This window comes from Neovison vison, chromosome 10 (genome assembly GCF_020171115.1).
Source record: "Neovison vison isolate M4711 chromosome 10, ASM_NN_V1, whole genome shotgun sequence".
Lineage (NCBI taxonomy): Eukaryota > Metazoa > Chordata > Mammalia > Carnivora > Mustelidae > Neogale > Neogale vison.
The window spans coordinates 400,284-423,629 of record NC_058100.1 but is presented as its reverse complement, the minus strand read 5'-3'; the positions used below and the strand labels follow the sequence as shown (position 1 = coordinate 423,629).

Genomic DNA, 23,346 nt, shown 5'->3' with positions numbered 1-23,346 from the left:
AGCGACTGTCCACCCCATTCTCAGCCCAAGCCGGCTCCGCTGTTACTAGAAAACGTTCAGGTAGCCACACAGCGCTCCCTGCTCCCCCGGGCAGCCCGCAGGGTCTGCTCACTTACTGAGTATGTTGAGGACAGAATCCTTTCGAAACATAACTAGGTTCCCCATCATCACGTGGCAGACGAGCTCCTGGAGCTGAGGAGGAGGAGGAGGAGGAAGAAGAAGGCAAGACCTTCTAAAAGAAGGCAAGGAAACCAGTGTGGAAGGAGAAGCAGGAGGGCCCACGTTGGGGAAAACCCAGAGGAAGGGAAAACCTAGTTTAGAGGCTTGGAGAGGTCTCTGAAGGACAGAGGGCTGGTGAAGAACAGGCGTAGGCTTGTTTGGGGCAAAATAGTTAAAGAAAACCATTAAAGTGGTTTCCATGCCCTGACAGAGAGGGAGAATGGGCAGCCTGTCTACCTGGCCCCACTCTGGGCCCCAACCCCCACCAGCCTGTGCCTGGGAAGGAGGGAAGGGCCCCAGGAGGCTGAGCTCTGAAACAGAGGTGTGGGTAGGAGAAAGGCAAAGGAAGAAGGGCTCTTCTGTCATAAATGAGGCGAGTGAGTGCAGAGGAGGATCAGAAACGGGACCGCAGTGCGGCACAAGAAAACGCACAGGCAAAGCTGCAGCCTCCCGGGGCCCTGTACGTGGCGGAAAAGTCAATGGCCTGATCATTTTCATCCTGAGCCAAGGGGACGGCCAGTGGAGAGCTAAAAAAGAAACCCACCTCCTCGCTTTCCATGGGGAACTGGAGTACCCAGGAAAGCACGAGCCTCACCTGCCCCTGCGGGGATCCACTTCTCTCCTAGCCCCCAGGCCTGAAGTGCACACAGGTGCAGCTCCCCCCGCCCCCCAGGACGACCGCGCCCTGCGCACCTGTGCAGAGTCAATAACAGCCACGATCATGTTCAGCAGCTCACCACTCCGCAAGGTCTCATCTGGAAACTGGGCAAAAAAGAGGGAAGCTGGGGTAGGAGTCCAGGGTGCATCCCTGACTTGGGACCTCATAGTCTGCTCCCCTTTCTTCCCAAAAGCTCGGGGGGCGGCTGGGTTAGCCAGATGTGGGCTCCTAACACAAATACCTAAAGAAAGATCCAACAGCTGTGAAGCTGGGACTTTAACTCTTCCAAAACCCAAATCTGCTTTTCGTGTGCCCACAGCAGGAGGAGTGTGTGTGTCTCAGGAAAGCAATGGGGAGCCACTGCCAGAGCCAAAGAGGACTGGACCTAACTGGTGAGGGCTGTGTGGCAGCAGTGACAACAAGCCCAATCTGTGCTGACCCTCAGCCGAGGAAGAGAAGGCACAGAGAGTCTGGGGTGCACAAGAGACAGGCCCGTGCTGGGGGAGGCCGGCTGACCAGGGAGGAAGCGGAGGAGGAAACTGCTCTGTGCTGGGCACATGCACTGGCCCCCGGTAGTTTCCGGCTGAGGTCACAGTTCCTCCTGTCATGCCCACACCCCACACCCGGATTTCCCTGTTCCCGGGAACTTTCACCAAGAGGAGGAAGAGCTGATACTTCCTCTGATGTCCCAGTTCCTAGAGAAGACAAGTGAATGAGGGAAATGAAAGTGGAGTGTCCACCACCAAGGCCCTGGTCTTTGGGAACCACTAGAGAAACCAAGGGTGAGCAGCCAGCGGGCAAGAGAGCCCGCGATGTGTGAACGTGGACTTAGCTGGGGGCCTGTCCTGGGTCCAGAGGATGGGGCCCAAGCTGAGAAGCCAGGTGTAGAAGCCCAGACCCCAACTCACACCACAAAGTACAGCTTGGGAACTCTGGGGGGTCTTAGACATTTTTTAACCATTAATGGGGGAGGGAGGGCCATGGGCAGGTGCTGGAAAGAAAAGCCCGGCGTGGCCAACAGGGGCTGTCCGCAGAGACGCACAGTGTCATGAGCCCGCCCTGCACAGCGGCCCTGTCCCAGCGCAACCCCGTCAGACACTGACCTCCGTATAGATGGAGGGAGTGAGGTGACACAGCAGCCGCACGTCGTCCTCCTGGCACGCCTTCATGTCCATCATCAAGCAGGTGTGCAGGTCACCCAGCTGCGTGGCCTGGGCAAACGACTCGTACAGGTTCATCTTCCCAGCAGCAGCTTTGCTGCAAGAGCAGTAGGGCCTGAGCCGGCAGCCAAGCCTGGCGGCCAGCCTCAGCCTCCCCCTAAGCAGGCCCTCGTCGGCAGCCCCTTTGCTGCCCCTGATGCTTCCCCCTCGCCTTCCTCAAGAGTTTGGTGACTTAGAGAAATGACGACACACGTTTCTCCCCCCCACCTCCTGCAGTGCCCCGAACAGCGCTGACCACAGCTACCGACGCCGCTAACGGGGGAGAGCTGAGCACAGGACAGGGCTCAGCTTAGCCTAGAAAGCCGGCTCTCCCGCTTCCTGGGCTTTGAGCAATGAGGGCAACAAGGCATGGAGGCCCCCACCTTCTATCACGTACAAAACAACCCAAAACAGGTTACAGGCCTAAAAGTGAAGGACTGAGATCACCCAATGCCCAGAAGAAAACACAGGAGAAAAGCTCCGTGACAGCACGGCACAAGTGACAGAGAAAAAAACAGACCGGATTTTCCAAAATGGAGAACTTCTGTGTTTCAAGGGCTCCATGAGGGTATGAAAAGATAACCCGCAGGGTGAGCAAACCCCTGCAAACCTCCTGTTTCCTGAGCGACTTGTATCCAGAGTAAAAACAAAACTTAAGAATCAACAATGAAAAGATGAATGACTCCAATGAAGTAACGGGGAGGAGAGTCGCTGAGGCGGCTGACTCCGGGTGTGGGCTCGGGTCGTGGCCTCTGGGCGGCGGGATCGAACCCCGTGTCACTCTGTGCTCAGCGTGGCATCTGCTTGAGGATCCTCTCTCCCTGTGTACACTCTCTCGCTAATAAGTAAGTCTCAAAATGAAATAGAACAGGGGCGCCCGGGGGGCTCAGTGGGTTAAGCCTCTGCCTTCAGCTCAGGTCATGGTCTCAGGGGCCTGGGATGGAGCCCGCATCGGGCTCTCTGCTCGGTGGGGAGCCTGCTTCCCTCCCTGCCTCTGCCTACTTGTGATCTCTTTGTCAAAAATAAATAAATAAAATCTTAAAAAAAAAAGACGAGGATCCGAACAGACATTTCTCCAAAGGAAACACACCAGTGGCCAACGACCAGCACGTGAAGAACGGCTCTGTATCACCAGCCGCCAGCGCGGCGCGGATCAAACCCACCCACCCGCTAGGACGGCTCTGATGAACAAGCTGCCAGCCACAGGGGTCGGGAAGCCCATGAAATGAAAGGCCTGGGAATGGGCCGCAGGGACTCCGTAAAGTAGCTCGGCAGCTCCTCCCAGGGTTAAAGACAGAGTTACTGTTCAACCGGCCTTTTACCCTGAAGTATATACACCTGGGGAAATCGAGTACCTGCACCCAGGTAAGAATCTGTGTGTGAACGTTCACAGCGGCTCTTTTCACAACAGACAGAAAAGTGGGAATGGACCAGGTGTCCACCGCTGGGTGACTGGAGAAACGACTGTGCTACATCCAGACAGGGGAGGAATACTGGATCATAAAACAAGAAGTCCTGACACAAGTAACAGCAGGGTGACCCCTGAAGACACGACACTAAGTGACACAAGCCAGTCAGTCGTGAGAAATCACACGCTGTACGTTCCGTTTACATGGAATCTACAGAGGAAGTAAATCTGGAAAGACAAAGAGCAGATCCGTGGTCGACAGGGGTGGGCTGAAAGGGACAGTGGGAAGGTGACTGCCGACCAGGACACGGTTCCTATTGCCGGTGATGAAAATGTTCTAAATTAGCCACCAGCAACAACTGTATCACTTTGGGAATGTACTTCAAACTACTGAGTTATGGTTTTAAAGCTGTTGTTAAAAAAAAAAACAAAAAACCACTACACAGAAGGCCGGGCGATGGCAGCCAAGGGCAGGAGAGTGAGCATGCGCAGGAGAGGTTCTGGGGACCACACCCACCTGGCCCGCAGGTAGTACAGCAGGTGATAGCCAATCTTGGGCTGCTTCTGGTAGAGCTCAGAGAGAAGATCCAGGAGCAGAGAGAAGCTGCTGTTGTCTTCCTGCATCTGACACAGGTTCCTGGAGGTGGGGGTGGGGGAGGGGGAACGGGAGCAGAGCTGTACGCAGGGCAGACCCTCCTCTGGAGGGAGGCGCTGTCTGTGCCCACGGCATGTCCCTCCCTTCTGGAAAAAGGGTCCCATTCCCCCTGGACAGAAGCACAGGACTGCCAAGATGAGGATGGATGGCCCAGCAGTGTCTCTTACAGCTGGACCCTTACCTAAATATCAAATAGAGAGGCTTCCCCACAGACTCCTCCAGGGACCTGCAAGAGGAGGGGGACATCTAAGAGTCCACATGAGTGGAGAAAATGCGCTACAGGCAGACAATACGGAGGCTAGACGCCAGCCTGCTCCTTTCCAAACAAGAGGTCACCTTCTTGCTGCCCCAGAGGCTGAGTAACGGAGAAGACAGATTCCCAACACATACCACAGTCTAGGTAGTGACTGTCACTGAAAAGGAGATTCCTGGGCTCAGCTGGAGGAAGACGCAACTCTTGATCTTGGGGCTCGGGGTTCGAGCCCCCACGCTGGGTATAGAGATTGCTTAAGAATAAAATCTTAGGAGCCACCACTGGGTGGCTCAGTGGGTTAAAGTCTCTGTCTTCAGCTCCGGTCATGATCTCAGGGTCTGGGATGGAGCCCCCACATCCAGCTCTCTGCTCAGCGGGGAGCCTGCCCTCCCCCCACCCCCACCACCTGCTCCTCTGCCTACCTGTGATCTCTCTCTGTGTCAAATAAATTAAAAAAAATAAAAATAAAAAAAATATCTTAAATAAATAAATAAATAAAAATAAAATCTTAATAAGAAAGAAAGAAATTAACAGAAAATGGGATTCCTGCCCTTCTGGGAGGGTCCGATCCCACCTCTGGCAGCAAAGACTGGCACACAGGGAGGGTGCTACTCTGCCCCATGCTCTGCATTCAGCAGACAAAAATGAATCCTTAAGTGAACCAGCACACATGAGAATTAAAACAAGTAACGGGAGGGGCGCCTGGGTGGCTCAGCGGGTTAAGCCGCTGCCTTCGACTCAGGTCATGATCCCAGGGTTCTGGGATCGAGTCCCGCATCGGGCTCTCTGCTCAGCAGGGAGCCTGCTTCCTCCTCTCTCTCTCTCTGCCTTCCTCTCTGCCTACTTGTAATCTCTGTCTGTTAAATAAACAAATAAAATCTTTAAAAAAAAAACAAGTAACGGGAGGGGCGCATGGCTGGCTCAGTCGGTGGAGTGTGTGACTCCCGATCTCGGGGTCTGAGTTCAAGCCCCGTGTTGGGTGTAGAGATTGCTTGAAAATAAAATAATAAAAAAAGAAAAGAAAACAACAAGTGAAGATTATTCCTCTCAAGTCTACGGCAAGATGCCTCCTGGACTAGGGCTCTATCTAAGACCACACTTCTGGCTCCCAGGAGCCACTGGGTGGGCAGAGGGGTCAGGGAAGATAAGCCTTACTCTTCGGTGATCTCCTCAGGCAACACCTCCCCTCGAAAGTGGGCCTTGAAGAGCTCCTGCAGGCAGGAAGCAAGCACAGACAGCTGCTCCGAGTCAAAGTCTTCCTGGGTGGTGAGACAAGCGACGGGGATCACCACGTGACCCCGCCCTTACCCGTCCCAGGACCCAGAGCCCCTGAATTCCATCTGCTTCCACCTCAAGGATTAACCAGAGGTGGGCAGCTGGCGGATGGGTGAGCTGCCTGGGCGGGGGAGTCCTGCGCTGGCTGGGATCTCCTCACCTCCAGGACCTGGTCCACGATTTCCTGCATGACCTCACACTGGGCCTCGGTGTCACTGTAGTGCAGAGTTGAGAGGAAATCTCAGGGACGTAAATGACAGCAGAGGGCAGGGCACACCCAGCAAAGCACATTCAGGCATGGACAGAATAGAGGACCTCTGTGGGAACCCTGGCTTGGGTTGCGGAGGCTTTAGGGCAGAATTTGCTACTCTCTGGGCACAGGCCCTAGGAGAAGGGAAACCCCCATCCCCCTGCTTTGGTTCTCAGAGACTCATGTCCTCAGAAGGTACAGGGTGAGAACCACGTGCTGAGGACTGAGGTTGCCCTTGCGCCGCCCGTACCCCCCAAACTGCAGAAGGCACGGCACGGGGCCTCTGCTCCCTCTCCATACGCCCAGCACCCCCCAGGGAGCAGAAGCTAGCCTGGGGCTGAGCCTCCCACGGTGAGGACGGAAGCGGCGCGCACCTCCCCTTCTGCAGCTGGAGCACTTTGTCCCGCAGGGACTCGTCCAGCTGGTCAAGATAAGGGGTGATGTCCACTGGCTCCTCCACCACAGTCTCCTTGATGGGGTGGAAGCGGAACTCTCTCTTCTTCCCTGAAGGGGGTGTTGAAGGAAGCGGTCACGGGCCCAGGCCCCAGCAGCAGGGACAGCCCCACGCGCCAGTGCGCAAACACCCAGCCTGCGGAGCACACAACGGCGGGGGCCCCTCCTCCTTCTCTCCCCACTGCTTCGGGGCCGAGGGCAGGGCTCTGCGCCCAGGAGTCGGCTCCAGGAATCCTACTAACGGAACTAAGCCAGGGAGCCCAGGCGACGGAGAAGCCACAGAGAGCCGCTCCTACCACCTGGTCCTCTTAGGGCTGATGTCATCCGGAGCCCCCTCGCTGCTGGGCCCACCTCTGCTGCTGAGGTCCTCCTCGTCGTCACTGAAGGCTGCCTCTGCGTTGTCATAGCAACCCTCATCCTTGTCGGACATGTGGTTGTCCATCTCCACGGAAACCGGCTCCTCAAGTTTGACTTGGGGGGACAGAGACAAGGCATGTGACGGCCTCCTGTGACCTAAGACGCCTAACTCTCTAGGCTGGAGGCAGGTGGACTACAGACCCTGGAAGGACAGGTATGGTGTCCTCACAGCACCTCACAGAATGGCACGGGAAATGCCTGCTGTGCTTAGCTCGCACCAGCAAACAGGTAAGACCAGGGACAGCCCCAAGTGCTCTTCCCTTCAAAACCAAGTTGGGAAGTTCTGCTTGGTTTAACCCTTACCCCAAACAAAAACGTGAGTGTGTGTGTGTGTGTGTGTGTGAGTGTGAGTGTGTGTGTGTGTGTGTGTGTGTGACCCGGAGAAAGACTTGCGACCTAACGTGACCACCTCTCATGAGGGCTTGGGGCTTGGGCTGGGAAGACAGAGGAGTCGAATGAAGTTACAGTGAGGCAGACGCACGTCCCATGAAAGCCTTCCCTATGGCAGGGAGGCTCCTGAGGGAAGACGCAGGGGCTGAGGAGCAAGAGACGTCAGTAAAAGTCAGGGGAGAGGACAGGGAGAACCAAGGAAGACAACACAAAAACTCATTAAAGAGAAGGTGTGGAACAAAAACCTGAAATGGACAGTCACAGAGGTAGAACAGCCCCAGGACGACGTACGTGGTATCTCCATCCCTCTTCTCCAGCAGGTGACAGAATGGGAGGGCCCATACCTTCTACCGGCGGGCTGGGCGAACTGCAAAACTCAGGAAACTTCTCCCTCAGCATTGCCCGAAGCTCCTTATCCAATTTAGGGTTGTCAAACAGGGGAGCCAAATGCCTGGGGGGACGTGAATGAAGGTCAGCATCAGAGCTCCTCACTTCAGCTGGAGAGACAGGTCTACCCCCAACCATAGAGCTGGGCCATACTCAGATCCTTGGAATGTGACTGCAAGACAGAAATTTCTCTGAGCATCAAGAGGACATATTCTTAGCAGTCTGAGGCAGAGCCAGTACTTTCTGAACCAATCAAGAAGAAAGGGTCCGCAGTGGTAGGATAGAATCTGAATGTGCCCGACCTAGTGACACATGAGAAAACAGCGCCTCCCCCCTGCTTATAGACACATCAAGTTCTTACGCCAAGACCCGTTTCTCCACGATGTGGTTGAGGGAGGAGAACACGCCCTGTCGCACATGGCCCTCCAGTGGGGGATAGAAGTTGGGAATGATCTGGAAGGGAAGAAAGGAAGCAAAGAATGACACACAGCGCAGAATGTTCTGCTGAACCAGAGCTAAGAAGCTGCTTCAGTTTTGATCAGGAGACACTAGGGAGTATGGGTGCAGAAACGTCTGGAATGTTCCTCACCATTTCAGGTTGCTAAAATGGTTAATTCTTCCTAGACCTGGCTACTCCTCAGAGAGACCAGATTCTACCTTAAGCCATGATTCCTGAGGTCAAGAAAGACATGCAAAGATTCCACAGGAGATGGCAGGAATTGGAAGGGGAGCAATCCTTACCCTGGGGGGGTAGGACGTACGACCACAGCTGCCCCCACAAAGAAGGGCCCTGGGAAGAGCTACCTGCAGGCCTGTGAGGTAGAGGGGACACACACTTACGCGGCACATGAAGTCCAGGAGTGTGGCAGTGATGGCTGGGTGTGGCTTCATGGAGTGGTGCATGACCAGGATGGCCGGTTCTGCGGACAGCGGGATGAAAGGGCCCCACATCAGACAGTCTGTTCCCAGCTCCATGGAACAAGGTATCACTGCTTATGAATGGTTCGGGAGAAAGCTGTATCCCTACCTCCTATACCCCCATTCCCACTGAGCAGACAACCCTGAAACAGTGCAGCGCCCTCATCTCCCTTGTCCCCAGCATGAAACTTGGAGGACAGAGAGGACAGGAGAGGAAAAGCAAGGCGTGGTACAGTCCTGTGCCCAGGCGCCCCCCACCGGAAGCCAAAGCAGAAGGTCTAGGGCAGAAGTGGGGGGACGGAGGGGACGCCTGGGGGGCTCAGTGGGTTAAGCCTCTGCCTTCGGCTCAGGTCATGATCCCGGGGTCCTGGGATCGAGCCCCGCATCGGGCTCTCTGCTCAGTGGGGAGCCTGCTTCCCTCTCTCTCTGCCTACTGCTCTGCCTACTTGTGATCTCTGTCAAATAAATAAATAAAATCTTAAAAAAAAAAAAAAAAAAAAAGAAGTGGGGGAGTGAGCATTTGGCCTCATGAAAGGAATCTTCCTTCTCCATCAAGGGAGCACTGGTAAGTGACAGTGGAGCTGCCCTCACATCAGCTACCTGCCCCCACGCTGCCCTGAGATTTTGGGCCACTGTCACCAAGGCTAGGAGGGGCTCAGAAGGCGGTCTTGGTCACGCACCTATGTTCATAATGCTGTCCTTGTCCGGGCTGAAGAAGAGCCAGTCGTAGAAGAGAGCCAGCTTGGCGTTGGAGGCAGCGACGTTGGACTGAAAGAGAGGTAAGGAGGGATGGCCGACCTCATCCACCAGCTCCCTGCAGAAGCTCAGGGCAGACTCCAGGGCCCCCACAACTGCCCATCTGTGAGATGAACTCACTTCCTAGTGAGACAGGTGAACTCCCCAGGGGTGCGGGAAGCACGAGTCTGAGTGGCCACGTTCTCACTGACCAAGGGGCCAGGGACTGACCTGGGTTCTCACACACTCAGAAGCACACATCCCTGATCCCAGAAAAGGAGCCAGGGACCTGGCTGCCACTCACTCAGACCAGGCCCTGGACTGTCCTTGCTGGGCTCCCCTGCACATTCCTGACAGAAAGACCCCCCAGAAACAGCCTATTTTTGTGTCTGAATCAGCACATTCCAAGGACCCAGTCAGACAGGGGAGGTCAAAAGGCAACTAGGAGCCAGAGAGCAGACAATGTGGAGTTTCCCACCCAAGGAACAGGGAGAAAAATGCTGGGAAAGATGCGGCTGAGCCATAGAGTCCCTCCATCTGCATTTAGTATCCAAAGCTGATGCCAAAAGGCTGCCCAGCGAGGGTCTAAGGAACACAAGCCCTGAATCTGAGGAAGGAGCCGTTCCAAGCAATAACCATACATGGCTCTGAAAACTAAAAGGAAAGACGGGAGGCCTGAGAAATCTGGGCTTGAGGACCGGCAGTAAAAGGCAGAGACGGACCCATCGAACCCCAGCCCCAGACGGGGAGTAAGAGCGTGGTCAGCCAGGAGAGACTCGGACGGAGGTAGGACAAGGGCGGAGACGGTGAGCAGAAGAAAGTGAAGGCAGGGCCCGTGGGGTCAGGAGGCCCAGAGAGTCGGGAAGAAGCATGGAAACAGGAACTCAAGGAAGGGGACCCTTCAGCGCCCGAGGGCCTCCGCCGCACAGCCCGGCCCTCACCGTGCACGTGGTCAGGAGCCAGCCGATGATGGCCCATCGGGGCAAGATATCGGAACTCAGCACTTCGTTGGACGGGTGGACGACCCCACAGATGTAGCGAATGAGGTCACAGCGCAGAGACTGACTGTCTGGGGTGGACAGGTACTGGCGCTGGAACCAATCCTGGTAACGCTTCTGTTGGCCGAACCGCACCTGGAAGAAGGGGGCACTGGAGAGAAGCTCGGAAGGAAGCCCGGGCTTTCCGGGCAGACGGAAATGAGCGCCGTTGCACACTGGGCTCGACCCAGACCTCGGTCTCTTCCCTCCATTCACGCACTAGCTCACTTTCTTCTCGCGTTCTCCTCTGCGGAGACTTCCTGCCTGAAATCTCCCGCGACTGAGAGACGGGCCGAGACTCCGCCTCACTCACGCTTACCAGCTGCCTCCGTTCCCGCCACCCGCCTGATGTCCTGCACGCTTCCCCCAAGCTGCAGCCCATTCCTGGCTCCCTTCTCCTGTTCTGGTCACCAAGGCTCCAGTCCTAAGCAACATCTTTTCTCATCCAACAGGGAGAGTTCCTTGCCAACGAGAGCAGAGCCTGTTTGCCCCAAGACACTGACTCAGCGCTTCTGTCCCAGCAACCCACCGTACAGACCCTGCAACCCTTTCCGCAGCAACTCCTTCCCCCGACCTCATCCTAAAACGGTGCGACAGCAACACTAAGTAAGAGGAAATCTACTTTTCTCCCCTTCTTTTCCCCAAGTTCAACCAAAACAGAATAGAAGGAATAAAAACAAAGATACAGGGGCGCCTGGGTGGCTTAGTCGGTTAAGCACCTGCCTTCGGCTCAGGTCATGATCTGGGAGCCCCAGGATCGAGCCCCAAATCAGGCACCTGCTCAGCGGGGAGTCTGCTTCCCCCTCTCCCTCTGCCCCTCAAACCCTGATCAGGCTCTCTCTCACGAGTGAACGCTCTCTCTAAATAAATACAGTATAAAAAAGAAAAGAAAGATACGTCCAGATCAACATCACCTAGTAGAACTTTCTGCAACGATGGCGCCTCCTGAGCACTTAAAACAGCTCACGCAGCTGAGGTACTGAATTTTTAATTCTACCGAGCTCTAGTGACTTCAGTTATTCAAAAAAATTCTTTTTAAGATTTTATTGATTTGTTAGAGAGCAAGTGAGTGAGCACAAACACAGGGAGGTGCAGGCAGAGGGAGGAGCAGGCTCCCCTGTGAGCAGGGAGCCCCACATGCAGCTTGATCTCAGGCCCCTGGGATCATGACCTGAGCCGACGGCAGACGCTTCACTGACTGAGCCACCCAGGGGCCCCCCATCCCCATTTTTTTTTTTTTAAAGATCTTCCTAAATCAGAGCACCTGGGTGGCTCAGGGGGTTAAGCCTCTGCCTTCGGCTCAGGTCATGATCCCAGGGTCCTGGGATCGAACCCCACATTGGGCTCCCTACTTAGCAGGGAGCCTGCTTCCCCCTCTCTCTCTGCCTGCCTGTCTGCCTGCTTGTGATCTCAGTCTGTCCAATAAATAAATAAAATCTTAAAAAAAAAAAAGATTTTCCTAAATCATCTCTAAATCCAAAGTGGGGCTTCAACCCATGACCCCGAATCAAGAGCCCCGCGCTCCACCGACGGAGCTTGAACTACTTTCAATCACAACCCCTGGCCGGCAGCTACCACCCGGGAGGGTGCCGATCTGGACGGCTCTCCTGGATGACTCCGGAGAACCAAAGTGGTCTAGGCCAGTGGCTTCCCAACCCCAGACTGGCAGTAGAGCTGCCATTGCCTGGAAACTCTGTTAAAAACACAGATTCCTCAAGCAGGTTCTCTGGGAGACTAGGATCTGGGAAGATGTATTTATACACCGCTGAAGCAACTCTGCCATCCCTCAGCCACGTGTGGAGACCGGCAGGCCAGGGTTCACGTGCAGCCAGAGGAACAGGGGCCTTCCCAGAACAAACACTCTACCCTTCTAGAGCATGTTCCACACTTGCAAATTCCATAATTTGTGTACGATTATTGGCTTAATGACAGTTTTAGACGCGCGGGAAGCTTCACAAGCGCTTGAGCTCGATGCAACGTCTTTTACTCAACCCTGTATTCCCAGACTGCAGCATCCTGCCCGGTGCCAGGCAGACTGGGCCCCCACCTGACCACTCTGCTGGTCTGCACTTGGAGAGAAGCTCAGCCGAGCTCCAGCTTCTGTTCCTGCTGCAAAAGCTTAGCTTACCCGGGAGGTCATGAAGAGGAGCTTAGTCTCCATGTCTGGGGTCAGACGACACGCTAGGAATTTTCTGGATGTTCTTGACTGAAGAAGCTGCAGGATACCTGAACCAAGTGTGTAAGGGAAGAGAAAGAGGGAACCCTGAGGACTCGAGGAAAGGAGGCAGGTGGGGAACCTGGGCCGCGTTCTGATGGCCAGTGGTCTTGCTCTTGGGGAAATTCGACAACAAGACCAAGACAGGTCAAGCCCAGATGCGAGCGGGGGTTCTTTCCAGCATCTGCCAACCCCCATCCCCAGGACCCAGGTATATTACTTCTCTTCTGCTCCTGGCCATTCGGAGCCCCCTGCTCACATTATTCCAGTTGGCAACATGTAGGAAAGTTAGGGGGAAAACGGGAAACCCTAGCCTCCCTTCCTGCTCCTGATGGTCCCATCCCTGAGTCCTGGGATCAATGTGGCACTACGGTATAAGGCACGGGCTCGAGAGTCAGACAGACCCGGATCCAAACCCTGTCTCTGACACTCACTAGCTGTGTGGCCTTGGGCAAATTACTAAATCTCCTTGAACCTCATTTTCTTCATCTGTAAATATGGAAAGTAAAATACCCATTTTATAGGGTTGACCTGAGGATTAAAAAAGAGTTAACATGCATGTGTCTAGCACACAGTAAGCACTTGAAACAGCTCGACACATGTGCACTATGAGAGCGACACGACATGGAGGACCAGGCCTGTCCTCTCCTTCCTGACTCTCCAGGACCCAGAAAGCTGCTTCCATGTGCATACCCGTGTAAGGCACACACACGAATCTACATACACACGTACAGGTGGGGTGGGCACCCCGAGAAGGGGAAAGAGCTGTCAGAAGGACCTTGTCAGGGAGAGGCACACGGAGACTCCCTCCCTGAAGAGAATTCCGGCTAAGTTGGATCCTTCGAACTCAGAGGCAAGACTGCTCCCCGGGAGAAGCATTCTCTCCCAAGGCTAATCCCAGCTCCTCCGCTGACTCAGTCTCACGAATGACATCTGACTCCCCTGCTGGCCTCAGTGAGGCTAAGAAGTGGGTCATCACCTCCCAAGCCGAAGAGCTGCAAGGGAGGTCCATAGCCCCGGCTCAGTTTTTCTTAGGAGCAATGGCATCTGGGGTCTGCCAAGCAGGGGCTGTCGGGAGTCCCATGAATTATGCTCCACTCCGCCGTCGTCACATGCAGCTGTACCTGGCAGGGCCTGCCCTGTCCCAGGCTTTCTGCATCCGGCTGCCAAAGCCTCTCCTACCCTCTGTATGAATTCAGCACACGTCCACTGACCTCCCAGCTCCCAAGGGCAGGGAGCCCGGCTTCGTACTTACCTGTGAACTGAGGACTTAAGGCCTGAGGGTTGTGGATAATATCTTTCCAAAGCAGCTCGAACTCTGGTATCCGAGCCACGTTCTGAAGTAGTCTCACGAGGTCCCGGCCGATCATCAAACATTCCATGAACTGGATGTGGGGGAGGAGGGAGAGAAGAAAAACACAGACTGTTCAGCGGCGGCAGGGAGGACCAAGGAGCAGCTCGTTCTAGGGAAGGAAGGAAAGAGGGTCCCAGGAACAAGAGGGTTTCTTCTGGAACCAAAGGGGAAGAGCGCTGGAGGCTGGGGACGGGCCTCAGGAGGACAGGCTGTCGAGAACCACCGAGGCCTGCCAGCTTCCACACGAATCTATTCCCTCCCCTCGCAGGACGGCTGGGGCCCAGATCGAGAGAGACCATTCCAGAAGGACAGGACAGGCAAGCTGAGCCCCAGACACCTTTCCCCAACCACCCCCCAGTCCGAGAGAGCAGTCTGTGGTAATGGGAACGATCTCCGTTTCTGTGCTGTCCAAAAGGGTCACCGTTAGCCACGCGTGGCTAAGTCAACTAAGGAACTGAGTTTTTACATTTTGTTTAATTTAAATGGCCACATATGGGCAGTGGCTACCAGAGTAGAGACCACAGCTCTGGGATCTCTCTCAGGAGATTTGACAATGGACAGTGCCCACCTGACCATGGCCATCATGCAGGCGGGCAGGCGGGGAGGACAAGAGAACAGCGGCAGCTTCCGTCTGTGCTGTGCCGGAGTGTCTATGATATCGACCCGTGAAACCCCTAGGATGCCAGCCCAGCAGGCAGCCCCTCTAGAAGGCCGGGCTACTCTGCCAGGATTCCCCACCTCCCCGCCTTCCTCTGTCTCAGAATGATGAAAAAGCACCAGGCCTCAAACGAACCACCTCTCTCTCTGAAATGACATCTCTTGGCCTAGGTCACCTGCCAGAACTCACACAGGTGTCCCAGCCCGGTTTCATACTCACCCGTTCCCGCAGCAGTGAGAGGCAGAAGTCCACCTCCTTCTGGCGCAGGGCCTGGAGCTGGGCAGTCCCATGGTGGTCCACGATGAGGCGGAGGTACGTGTAAACAGCCATGGCGATGAGGATGCCGCTCTTCAGCACCCACTCCCTACAGAACGGGGGGGGGGGCACCTGGCACTGGGGCTCTGCCCGGGCCCGTTCACGCTCCCTGTTCACTCCCACGTGCGGCTCTGGGGCCTCAGCGACGCCCGGTGACCAGCACTGGGAGGAGGCTCTTGGATTCCCGGAGTGCCTGCTGACTACCTCTCTTGGACCATCAACTGCCTATGGGAGCGACAATCTCCCACTGCTCCTCCAGGCTCCCAACAGAGACAAGCACTGGATGAAAGCAACCTCTCTTTCCCACTGACCAACCGCTCGTTGGGTCACTGCTCAAGCGCTGAGCGCCCATCACCGCCTAGCACCGCGTGAGGGACCGGGGATGGAGAGCACGCCACCGCTTCCTCCAGCTCAGAGAGCAGGGGAGAGAGTTCTAGAGGCAGCGGTTCTAGTGTCACTTGAGGACCGTCAGGGGGTAAGACCCTTTGAGGGCCCTAGAGGTTTTAGGACACATGGTGTCAGCCCTGCCGCTGTGACTATCGTCAGAGGCCACCATGCCACACGCCTTTCCTTGGACCTCCCTCTGGCCACTGCTCCCACTCACAGACAATGAGGCACCTGCCCTAAACCACAGTCTGAAAAGAAAAACACGATTGTGGGTGGCAAAGCCCAATTTCCCAGGAGTTTTAGAACTTGCATGGGGGAAAGAGGGTAGTGAAGGAACTGTGTATATTCCCTGCTGCTGTGAACAGAGTCGGCAGGGGGCGTGCTGGGTGGCTCAGCAGGCTGGGCGTCTGCCTTTGGCTTAGGTCACTATCCTGGGATTCTGGGTTTGAGCCCCACATCCGCTGCCTGCTCAGTAGGGAGCCTGCTTCTCCCTCTGCTCTTGTGCCCTCCATCTCAAATAAATAAGTAAAATCTTAACAAAAATAGAAATAAAAATAAAGCTGAAAAGACAGTGAAGAGATGACAAAAACTCTCAGTACTGCTTCGAAGCACCAGAATGGGGAGGCGCGCCCCCAAGCAAGTAGCTGCAGGGCTTGGCGCCCCTGCTGGAAAGCAAGGAGCCAAGAAGTTTAATTAATCCAACCGGGCAACATCCTGATTCCGGAAAAGTGCTCAAGCCACCTCATTCAAAGACTGGTCTTTTCCTTTCACAGAATGAACACAGGAGCCAAGGACAGAGGAGGCCCTCCCCCACCCGCTCCCTATCAACTCCGAGGCCCTAGAAACGCGGGGGAGGGAAGGAGGGAGGGAGGCTGTACAGGAAGGCAGCCCCCAAGACCTAGGGACTCACGTGCACCAAAGGACCCGAGTTTTTGGAGGGCAGGAGAAAAGGTAGGGCGGTGATCTAACACATGCACGGAGACCACACTAACTGCCCAAATGAGGAAAACCAGTTTCCAGGAAGACTGTGCGCAGAGATGATGAGTGCATCTGAATCCTGGGATGGGATCCCGGAGAGAGAGGGAAACCGTCATCGGGACACTAGGAAGGCAGAGAACCGCCCGGCTCTGCCGCAATCTCCCAGGTTGTGCTGTGCCTGGGCGCTGGGTGGCGCTGTGAGGCTCCTGACCCAGGCCTCAGCTTGGCCAGGGCCCAGGGCAAGTGGGAAGGAGGGAGGAGGTCTGTCCTGAACCACAGGACACAGGGCCACTTGCAGCCCTTTCAGTCATCTGACTACGGTGGTGGCCTCGCACAGAAACCGACTCCGAGGTCAAGCAACATAGAGCACGGCCACTGGACCAGATCTCTGGTCCTGTACTTCGACAGGAAAGGGAAAGAATTAGCCAGAATCCCCACACACCCTGTTATGCCTTCGACCACTGCAGCCTCCCAACCAACCCAGTGTGCAGATTTGAGCTGTCTTCCCAGGCCAGTTACCTCGGCCTCCCACGCGCCCCCTGCCGCTTCAGCAAAGGGGTCTGGGGGTTGGGTGGAGAGCCTCGGAAGGGAGAAAAGGGGTACCTGCCAGGCCGGGGCCACTGGCCGGTCCCACTCTGCTGAGGTCATTCTCCCCTATCTCCCCCCAAAGATAAACATTCCAAGGAGGTCTGGATCAAAAATAAACCCTTATCAGATGAAACCAGCTTTTCCCGGGCTCTGAAGTATTTCAGCAAAGCCCTTTTTTCCCACCCCTCATCCCTTTGGGCCAGATCATGGCATCGATTCCTTGGGTTGCCTCTCCCTCCCCCACCTCACCTGTTCGAGCCCCAGGTGTTCTCAGGCCACCTGCCAGCCCTCACACCCCGACACCCACACTTGCTCCTGTCACGGCAGACTCTACCTCTGCTCCGTCAAGATATCCAGGACACTCTCTGCCAACCAGATATTTTTTGCAGTAACATCGCCACCTGATTTCAAAGGGGAAGAAAACAAAAGAATGCCTCCGATCAGCGACTCCACTAATCCCACACATTTCTTCAGCCATCCTGTTTCTCCATCCCTGTTATCCCGTTACAGAGGTTCCAAGTGTTAGAAAAACTGCCTTCTGTTCAGGCAGGCTTTAGAGTTTCCCTTCTGTGTCCTCAGAGAAAGGAAGGGAGATTCTCGGTATTTCCAGAAACCAGACCTGCTACTTTTCCAGATTGGGGGTTGGAGCAAGAATACCCTCACCCTGGAAAGGAAATGTCTGAGACGGAGACGTGAAGAAGGCCTGGCTGGAAGAACGGGTGACATCTCAGATAGGGCCTGCGGGGCAGGGGACAGGGACGGTGGCCTCCAGCACTGGAGTGACTCAAATCCCAAGTCGGGCTCACGAATTTGCCTGCTTCCAGGTATCCCGGTCTTCGTGCCGGCGGTGGCCCTCCCTGGGGCAGGAGGAACGTGTGGCGATGCCGGACGGAGTGTGAGGGCGAGAAGAGAGCCCGCGGACCCGACTGGGGAGGAAATGCCAGGAGGGAAAAGAGCCAGAACAACACTGCGCCTGCTCTCCAGCCCTCATCTAAAAAGTCAGTGTCCACACTGTCCGGAGGGTCAGGCACATCAGAACAGGACCACCCGTGTCCCAGGAATCCCCAAGAGGAAGCCGAGAACCGATGGGAACAGGGAGACGGCGAAGCAGCCAGTTTTAAACAGACACATGTGTTCTTGGGAGCAGAAGAGGTGGTACAGGCAGGCCTCTTGGATATCTGAGGCTCAGACAGATGTCGCTGGTGCCAAGGAGATAACAAAACCTAAATGTCAGGGTCTCTTCTGTGACACAGTCCCTCTCTCAAACCGGCTCCCATCAGATGTCATAAATAGTTGGAAGCAAGTGTTCAGAACCTGGGGTGGGGCCCAGGAAGATGCTGGGTTTCTGGAAGCATAATGTAATGGGAACAAATGATCTGCCCTCACTTCTCTTTCCATTCCTTCTGGATCCTTCCAGATCCAACATGCCATGAAACCCCAGAGTGAGGACTGGTTAAAAGAGGCCAACTGTTCTACGTCAGGCCCCGTTTGGCAGAAAGGGGAACAAGGCAGATGTACTGCCTCAAAAGACCCCACGTGAGTTTTCCATTTCTTTCTCCCAGAAGAGGCCTGTCCCAGAAGGAAAGAGTCGAGGGGCAACCCAGGAATGGAGACGCCCAGGCACTTAACCCTTCTCCGCTGCCCGCATCTAGCCTCCGGGCGCCGTCCTTCTTCATGCGCCTGTCCCCAAACTCACCGGCAATCTGCTTCATGAACGTCATGCAGACGCCATCGGCCCCCAGGACCCCGCTCTTCACTAGTTCCCGCACCAACCACACCAACTGAAAGAGAGAGGAGAAGGCAGGTGAAGAGAAGGATCTCTGAGTAAGGGGTGAATCCACATCACCGTTCAGGTGTACAAAGGCAGGGGTGTGTCACCTCCGATTTCTCCTTCCCTTCCCTGGGGGAGACAGAGCCCATCGTCTAGTCTGTCTCTGAGCTGGGCCTCCCTTCTCCTGGCCTCACCTGAGTACGGCAGGTATCCTGCAACTTCAGGTACTTCTCCATGAGGATCTGGTTGATCTTATTCAGGACAATATTCATGCCGTCACGGCTCACCAGAGCCAAGTCCCGGTAGCACTGTGAGAAGGAAGACTCGTGAGCAGCTGGCCAACGGAGGACAGGCTTCCCCTTCCTCTTAAACGCCAGCCATGAGACTCAAATGACAATGAAAGACCTTCTACAGGGCTCCTCCATCCCAAACCCACCCCTGGCCCTGTCACACAGCGTGGAGAGAAGAAACAGAGCTACTCTCTAAGAAGGCAGAAAAGCCTGCTAAGAAAGCCACCTGTTCCCCTACCTCCCTCCTGAAAAAGTGCTGCAATGTTTCATGTCACAAATGGAGCAGACCCAGCTGGAGCCCGTCTGCCTTCCACCTGTTGGGAAGGTCACTGCAGATTGGGTCTGGCTGACAGTCCAGAAAGGACCCCAAAGAGGTTCCAGACCTGTACTGACTCAGACGGATGAAGCAAAGAGCTAGGAGTATTAGGGAAGTGGACTGGGGACCAGGCCCCAGAAAGAAGGGGCAGGACAAAACTGAACCTCCTTAACTAAACATCATTCTTCTTTTCTCTGGGCTGCCCTTTGCTTCTGCCAGGCCCTGAAAAAGAAGGGGTCCTTAAGCACACCCAACCCTGGAAGAGGTGAGCGACGGCAAGCCGACCTTTTCGGAGCACTCCTGCTCCCCTCCCCTGAGAGGGCTCTCACCCTGGCTCTCCAGACACTAGACTTCTGGAGGAACGCGTCTGGCGGCCTCACTGGCCTGCGGAGGTCCATGTTATCAGGGTCTCCGCTTGAAGGGGAAAAGCAGGTGGGTGTCACCCCATGGCCTGGGAAAACCCGAGGCAGCAGCAAGAGTGGCACCTGCGATAAGCCAACACGCCCTGGGGTCACGCCAGCGCACGTGGCTGCACTTGAACCCCACAACCACCCTCTGAAATAGGTACAGGCACTGCTGCCTTTATTCCTACAGATGAAGAAACAGGGCTAAGAGGGTAAGTAACTCGGCCCAGGTCACTGAAGAGGTAGGAAGAACCAGAGCCCAAGTTCAGGGGGTCCCGTTCCAGACTCCATGTTCCTAACACCTCCGCACCAGCACCGCGAACAGGGGCAAGAAGTGGCTGCCAGGGAGCGAGGGGCGGTGCAAGGTGGCTTTGATAGGCCCTACCCTGCTTTCCTCCTCCGCAATTGAAGAAAAGTGCTCCTACTCTCTGGCCTGGGGGTGAGGAGGGGCTCCTGGGAGGTTAACTACTGTTACTTTCTCTTGCCTCTACTGCCCTAAGTCAAATGTGTGATCTGATAAAAACACCAACACTCAGAGAACCCTCACAGGCCACGAACCAAAGCAGGACTCAATTCTCCTCTGACTCCATCTAAGATCAAAAGGTACAAGCAAGGGAGTAAGGGATGTGTAAGGCTGCCCGGGGAACCACTGCCGACAAGCCAGTCAGTAAACCGGGGTTCAGCCCTGGAGCCTCCTCTGGAGGTCTGACTTACAGGACAGGCAGGGAAGGGGGTGCAGAGAAGAGGAGGGGACAGAGAAGAACAGGGGGCAGAGAAGAGGAGGGGGCAGAGGCAGAAGGAAAATCTACGTCAGGACAAAGACAGAGACCAGACTCACCAGAGAGGAACCCTGTCTGTTCAATCAGAAGCAGAAATGCAGAACCGACCCCGGAGAGGGAAAGAGGACAAGTGTCTCAGGACACAGGGGACAGACGGAGAGGGCAGGGACGGTCTGCCGAATCCCACGGGCCACACGGGGCCTTCTTGGCCACAGTGCAGCTAACACGCAGCTCAGCACCAGGGACCACATCCTGATGCCGCCAGTTGCCTCCCCAACCTCTGTGCCAGTTTTCTGAGTGGCTTGAAAGAGAAGTAGGTGGGGAAAAAAACCAACTAAACCAAACAACTCAGTGGGGACCACGGAAGAGAAGCAGAGAGGCTCAGAAGGAAAGGCGGCTGGATGGCAGGGAGCTAGTGCTTCTGCCCCAACTGCTGGCAGGCGCGGTCCTCCAGCCTGGGCCCACGCAGCCTCCGACCTACCTCTGCGATCAACAACTCCCAAGGCTGGGTCCTTGACTCTTCGATGAAAAGGGACCTTCTCACTGATGCTCGACCTTGTCCTTTCCTCTAACTGCTAGAGCCTGGCCACTTGGCCTCCTATAGCCCCACGGCCCCCAAACGGCCTGCTCCCAGCTACTCAGCTCACACATCAAACAGAAATAAACTCAAAAACCATAAATACAAGAGCTGCCAAGACAGCAGATGAAAGTTAAGACGGTACAACTAGAACAAAACCCACCCCACGCTGTTCCACTCTCCCCCAAAACCCAGCCTGCTTTTGTCCTTCACTGAGGGCTCCGTCCAACCCACCCCTGCGCCACCGCCAAGTCCTAGACAGGCGGCTGCAGGCGTCGGAACCTGCCCGCGGCGCAGGCGGAGGCTCTCCAGCTCCTGCTTTGCCAGGGCTGTACCGTGCTCACGACTCCCCCTTCCACCAGTGCTCTCGGCTGAGAAGACCCAGAGACCAGGTCTCTGCTCCGCCCTGAGGTTTCTGGTCCCGACACAGAGTCAACCCCAGACAAACTCTTAAACACTTCCCTTGTTTGAAGCCGAAGCCTAAAACAATGCACCAGAATCCGTCTTTCCCAGCAACTCCCACCTGAACCTTCTGCAGGACAGAAGGACTTCACGAGAGAAGCACCTTTTATGGAGAAGGATCAAAGCACCTCAGAGACAGGTCACTAACCCTTCCCATACTCGGACTTGGCTCAAAGTCTCTCAACGAGTCAGCACCAGCCAGATGCTCAGGAGCTTAACCCTCAGCTGTCCTCCGAACCCCCAACTCCACTGCTTTGTCTGAAGAGCCCTGACAGGGGCCTGTCCGCCTCATACACTCCGGGGAGGGGATTTACTTGGAAACAGCTCGTGTGTGAACACAATCCTGGTGCAGGGGTCAACCAGCTATGAGGTCCAAGGAAAGGAAGGGCCTGGGCCACCCTCATGGGGCTGTCCCAGGTTAAAAAGACAAAGTGCCGGGGCGCCTGGGGGGCTCAGTCGTTAGGTGGCTGCCTTCAGCTCAGGTCAGGATCCCAAGGTCCTAGAATTGAGCCACACCAGGGGCTCCCTGCTTAGTGGGAAACCTGCTTCTCCCTCTGCCACTCCCCCTGCTTGTGATCCCTCTCTCACCGTGTATCTCCCTGTCAAATAAATACCTAGTATGCTGCCACGCCTACATGGCCAAATTCCTGACTTCCTAAGCCTTTGCACTGGAGAGTGCTATGACCTTTCACTGACAGGCTAGACAAAGACCTAGAAACACCATGCACCCTCTGCCTCCTTCACGAGGGTTAGGGGTTCACCCCAGCTGACGAAGATCCCATCGTAAACAAGCAACCCAGCGGGATACACGTATCTGCACTAAGGTGACTACATGAGATATTAACTTTATTTATAAAGGTCTTTGCCAACTATTTATTTATTTATTTGACAGAGAGAGACAGTGAGAGAGGGAACACAGGCAGGGGGAGTGGGAGAGGGAGAAGCAGGCTTCCCATTGAGCAGGGAGTCCAATGCTGGGCTCCATCCCAGGACCTGGGATCATGACCTGAGCCGAAGGCGGACACTTAATGATGGAGCCACCTGGGCGCCCCATCCAACCATTTCTTTTAAATAGAGTGGCTAGACTGGAAGCTCCAAATTTGAGCCATTCATTTGTCTTCAAGGAATCCTGGCGATAAATCCAGTATGAAAATGAAATGTTGGGGCGCCTGGGTGGCTCAGTGGGTTAAGCCGCTGCCTTCGGCTCAGGTTATGATCTCAGGGTTCTGGGATCGAGTCCCGCATCGGGCTCTCTGCTCAGCAGGGAGCCTGCTTCTCTCTCTCTCTCTCTCTGCCTGCCTCTCCATCTACTTGTGATCTCTCTCTGTCAAATAAATAAATAAAATCTTTAAAAAAAAAAAATGAAATGTCAAATTAACGCACCAAGGTCCCAGCCCAGAAATGGCCTGGCACCCTAAGGACCAGTGAGCACCTGCTGTTCTACCACCTACCCTCATCCCGAACACTACCGCAGCCGGCTTCAGAGGACGACAAACTCCTCAGGTTGCCACAAATCTTCCCCTGAGGGGAACTCAATGCCAGAGGGGGCATGGCCATCCTGTCCTTGGCCCTGGGGATGATTTTCTTGATTCTCCCTGAACAGATGATAATGTCTCTGACCTCCAGTTATCTTACAGGTAAACTGGGAGCCGTATGGAAAGGGGACAAAGTCAGCAATCTTCTGAGAGGATTAATGAGATCTTGTCTGGATGGAGCCAACACAATGCTGGGCACAGAGCACGTGCCTCGTCTTCCATGCTTGTTCAAGGAAGGGCCAATAACAACACCGAATTTCTGCAGCTCCTCTCTGTTAATGTCATATCATTAATGCCAGATACCAGTCATACACTTCTAACCCATTGCCCCAAGAGTCCCAGGACACAGAACTGCTGGAAAAGGTAAATCTGGAGAGGAAAAGACAGAATTTCGCTGCTTTATTATGGAAAGAGTGGAATCCAAAGAGAATATCCTTCCCAATCCCTCACCCCAGGCAAGGAT

At 55.2% G+C, this 23,346-nt stretch overlaps 1 protein-coding gene across 1 annotated transcript in view; it reads right to left on the bottom strand.

Annotated features, from left to right (window-relative positions):
• INTS3 (integrator complex subunit 3) overlaps window positions 1–23,346 on the bottom strand; it is a 39,887-nt gene that overhangs the window by 4,155 nt on the left and 12,386 nt on the right. Inside the window, exons 4-23 of the mRNA XM_044266383.1 lie at window positions 18,715–18,828; window positions 18,446–18,530; window positions 17,084–17,150; window positions 14,701–14,845; window positions 13,725–13,854; window positions 12,383–12,480; window positions 10,159–10,350; window positions 9,163–9,250; window positions 8,405–8,484; window positions 7,926–8,017; window positions 7,522–7,628; window positions 6,722–6,841; window positions 6,292–6,421; window positions 5,828–5,882; window positions 5,548–5,651; window positions 4,321–4,365; window positions 4,002–4,121; window positions 1,981–2,134; window positions 913–981; window positions 117–192 (exon numbers count right to left, since the gene is read on the bottom strand). Of these exons, the coding sequence (XP_044122318.1) occupies window positions 117–192; window positions 913–981; window positions 1,981–2,134; window positions 4,002–4,121; window positions 4,321–4,365; window positions 5,548–5,651; window positions 5,828–5,882; window positions 6,292–6,421; window positions 6,722–6,841; window positions 7,522–7,628; window positions 7,926–8,017; window positions 8,405–8,484; window positions 9,163–9,250; window positions 10,159–10,350; window positions 12,383–12,480; window positions 13,725–13,854; window positions 14,701–14,845; window positions 17,084–17,150; window positions 18,446–18,530; window positions 18,715–18,828 (2,071 nt within the window). The remainder of the gene's footprint in view (window positions 1–116; window positions 193–912; window positions 982–1,980; window positions 2,135–4,001; window positions 4,122–4,320; window positions 4,366–5,547; window positions 5,652–5,827; window positions 5,883–6,291; window positions 6,422–6,721; window positions 6,842–7,521; window positions 7,629–7,925; window positions 8,018–8,404; window positions 8,485–9,162; window positions 9,251–10,158; window positions 10,351–12,382; window positions 12,481–13,724; window positions 13,855–14,700; window positions 14,846–17,083; window positions 17,151–18,445; window positions 18,531–18,714; window positions 18,829–23,346) is intronic.